Source organism: Spinacia oleracea, chromosome 6 (assembly GCF_020520425.1).
Source record: "Spinacia oleracea cultivar Varoflay chromosome 6, BTI_SOV_V1, whole genome shotgun sequence".
Taxonomy (NCBI): Eukaryota; Viridiplantae; Streptophyta; class Magnoliopsida; order Caryophyllales; family Amaranthaceae; genus Spinacia; species Spinacia oleracea.
Window position 1 is genome coordinate 139,847,981 of NC_079492.1, and position 2,746 is coordinate 139,850,726.

At 38.0% G+C, this 2,746-nt stretch overlaps 1 protein-coding gene across 1 annotated transcript; it reads left to right on the top strand.

Annotated features, from left to right (window-relative positions):
* Positions 1-481: 481 nt before the first annotated feature.
* LOC110778381 (ethylene-responsive transcription factor CRF2) lies at positions 482-2,514 on the top strand. Its single transcript, XM_021982940.2, has one exon. The coding sequence runs from the start codon at positions 1,076-1,078 to the stop codon at positions 2,204-2,206; it is 1,131 nt and encodes a 376-aa protein (XP_021838632.1). The 5' UTR covers positions 482-1,075; the 3' UTR covers positions 2,207-2,514.
* The last annotated feature ends 232 nt before the right edge of the window (positions 2,515-2,746 follow it).

Consider the following 2,746-nt stretch of genomic DNA (forward strand, 5'->3'; position numbering starts at 1 on the left):
TCATATTTCAAATTTCCAATAAGTTCTTTTTTATAAAAAAATAGAGTATATTCATATTGTTTTGGTCTCCGTATTTTATTCACTAATTTCGGAAGATCTGATATGAGACTAATCGAATTTCAAAATTTAAAAGTAAAAGTAAAATTCGGGATCCTATAAAAAAATATATTATTTGGTTTAGAGAGTTTGTTCCTATTACTATTAATCAATAGGAAAAAGACATACAAGTGATACATGTATTGCGAGACAGAAGATTCGAACTCGTGAATCACATAAGACCTACTCATTTATTTAAAAATTCAAATACAAATTTTTGTAAAAAATTGTGTAATCATCCGTGTTACTGAGTATTTTCCTAGTATCAAAAGATTACGGTCTAATAGGAGACTTGATCTATTTTCAAAATACAAAAAAGAATAAAATAAATAAAATCTAGAGTCCTATAAAAAAAACAACACTATTCAGTTTAGAGAGTTTGTTCGTGAAATCATACAATTGTAACAACAGTAATCCGTTAATTTCTCTCTCATACTCGCTTATTATCCTCTTCATCCTCCTCTCCTTCCTTTCTTCACTGTTCTTTCATTTCAGATTTCACTGACTCGTGCTATATCAAAGTAGTTGGAAACCAAATATTCTTCTTCTCTTTCTCTTTCTCTTTCTCGCCTCCTCTTTTTCCCAGTAAAAAAAAAAAGCTCTTTCTATCTCTGCTTTTCTCTCTCCTCAACTTTCTTCATAAAACTTTCCCCCAATCTAGAGAGAGAAACAGAGATTTTTGTGCTTGGTTGAATTTTTCTCTCTCTATTTCATCTATCTAAGCTATACCTCAAACATATTTTGAAAGCTAGCTTCTCAAAGAAGCGGTTGTTTAGTTTCCACAACTTTATCATCTTCTTCCCCTTTCTTTTCTTTATTCCTCGAGTCTCAACGATTCTCTCCGCTTTTAACACTATATCACGCTTCACTCCGCACGCCCTCTTCTTCTCCTACTCTTTTTGTTTCCTCTCTTCTCTTCCCTTTTCTTCCTTAAATGTAAAACAAATTCAAACTAAAACCCAGAAAGATAAAAAGATAAATGATGGAGTCTCCTCAAACATTTCCTCCGATTAAATATACGGAGCATAGAAATCAGACGATTCTTCAGAAACAAATCCGGAATAAGTCATACCCTGACATAAATAATCACTCTGTTTACCCAAAAATAGTGAGAATCTCTGTCACTGATGCGGATGCCACTGATTCTTCCAGTGATGAAGAATACGACGTCGCCGCCTCCGATGACTTCCGACGACGTCGTATTAAGAGGTTTATTAATGAGGTTAGTATTGAGCCTTGTTCTTCTTCCTCTTATGTTTCTGCTCCTACTGTTTCTTCTTCGGAAGGTTTGAGGGAGAGTGGTGGGGCCGTTGCGGAGGTGGCGGCGAACGGTGCCGTTTCGAAGAGGCCGAAGAAGAGAGGGAAATGTTCCTCTGTGAAACAGGTACAGGGGACTAATGGGAATGGAAATGGAGGGAAGAAGTTTAGAGGAGTGAGGCAGAGGCCGTGGGGGAAATGGGCGGCGGAGATTCGAGATCCTCTCCGACGCCAACGGTTGTGGTTGGGAACTTACGACACCGCCGAGGAAGCTGCCATGGTTTACGACAACGCTGCTATTCAGCTTCGTGGGCCCAACGCGCTCACTAATTTCTCTACTCCTCATAACCCAGACAACCACCAACAACAACCGCCACAGGAACTCAAACCAAAGAAGCTTTCTCTCTCCACCACGTCATCCTGCGTTGATGATGACGAAGATGGCTCCCACCTTGCTCCCTCTATCTGTTCCCCAACCTCCGTACTCCGGTTTCAGCCCGAACCCGAGTCTGAACCCATCAGCCCGAAGGAAGAGGCCCAGGTAGTCAAAGAGGAGGAAAATGTGCAGCCGTTGGGTCCCATGGTTTCGTCACCTTATGTGTCATGCGTTGATTCGTTGTTCCCAAGTGGTTTCTTTGATTTTGACACAACAGTTCCAAGCGTGCCCGACTTGTTTGAGCAACCGGGTTTTGGGAGTGATGGTGGACACGTGTTCATTGATGATTGTAAGCTGGGGATGTTCTTTGATCATCACGATGATGGTGATTTCCTCGGGTTATCGGGTTGGTCAAGTAATGATTATTTTCCGGACATTGGCGATATATTTGGGTCCGACCCACTCGTTGCTATCTGAGTCTGATTTTCTTTTTCTAAAATGCTTTTTTTCGAGTTTCTTATTTGCCTAGCAATTCGGCAAAAGAGGTTTTGTAAACAGCGGAAATCAATCGAGCAAGAAAAGAAAAAGAAAAATAAAAATGAAAGGGTGAAAATATGAATTAGCTTTTTAGTTTGCTATTTAATTCATATTTGTTGGTTTAAATTCGTTTATTATGTGTTTAGAATCATATCAAGTATCTTACTACCAACCAAGTGTATTTATCGTAAGTACGTAGACCCGTCATGTTAATGAGACTTTTTATATATTTTAATGTCTTTTCTCTAGTTTTCTTTTCATGAATCCGTTATATTCTTGAAATATTTTAACAAATACTTGTACTTTGTATTGTGTATTCTGTACGAAATAAGGAAATAATAAATAGACCGTTAAATATAGATGTTAAAATAGAAGACAGTGGATTGTTTTAAGGTTAAGAAAAAAACAGTATGGTTACAATTATGTCATTATCATAATGAGTCGTTTATCTAAGATAGTGTAGTGATAGATTACGTGTAT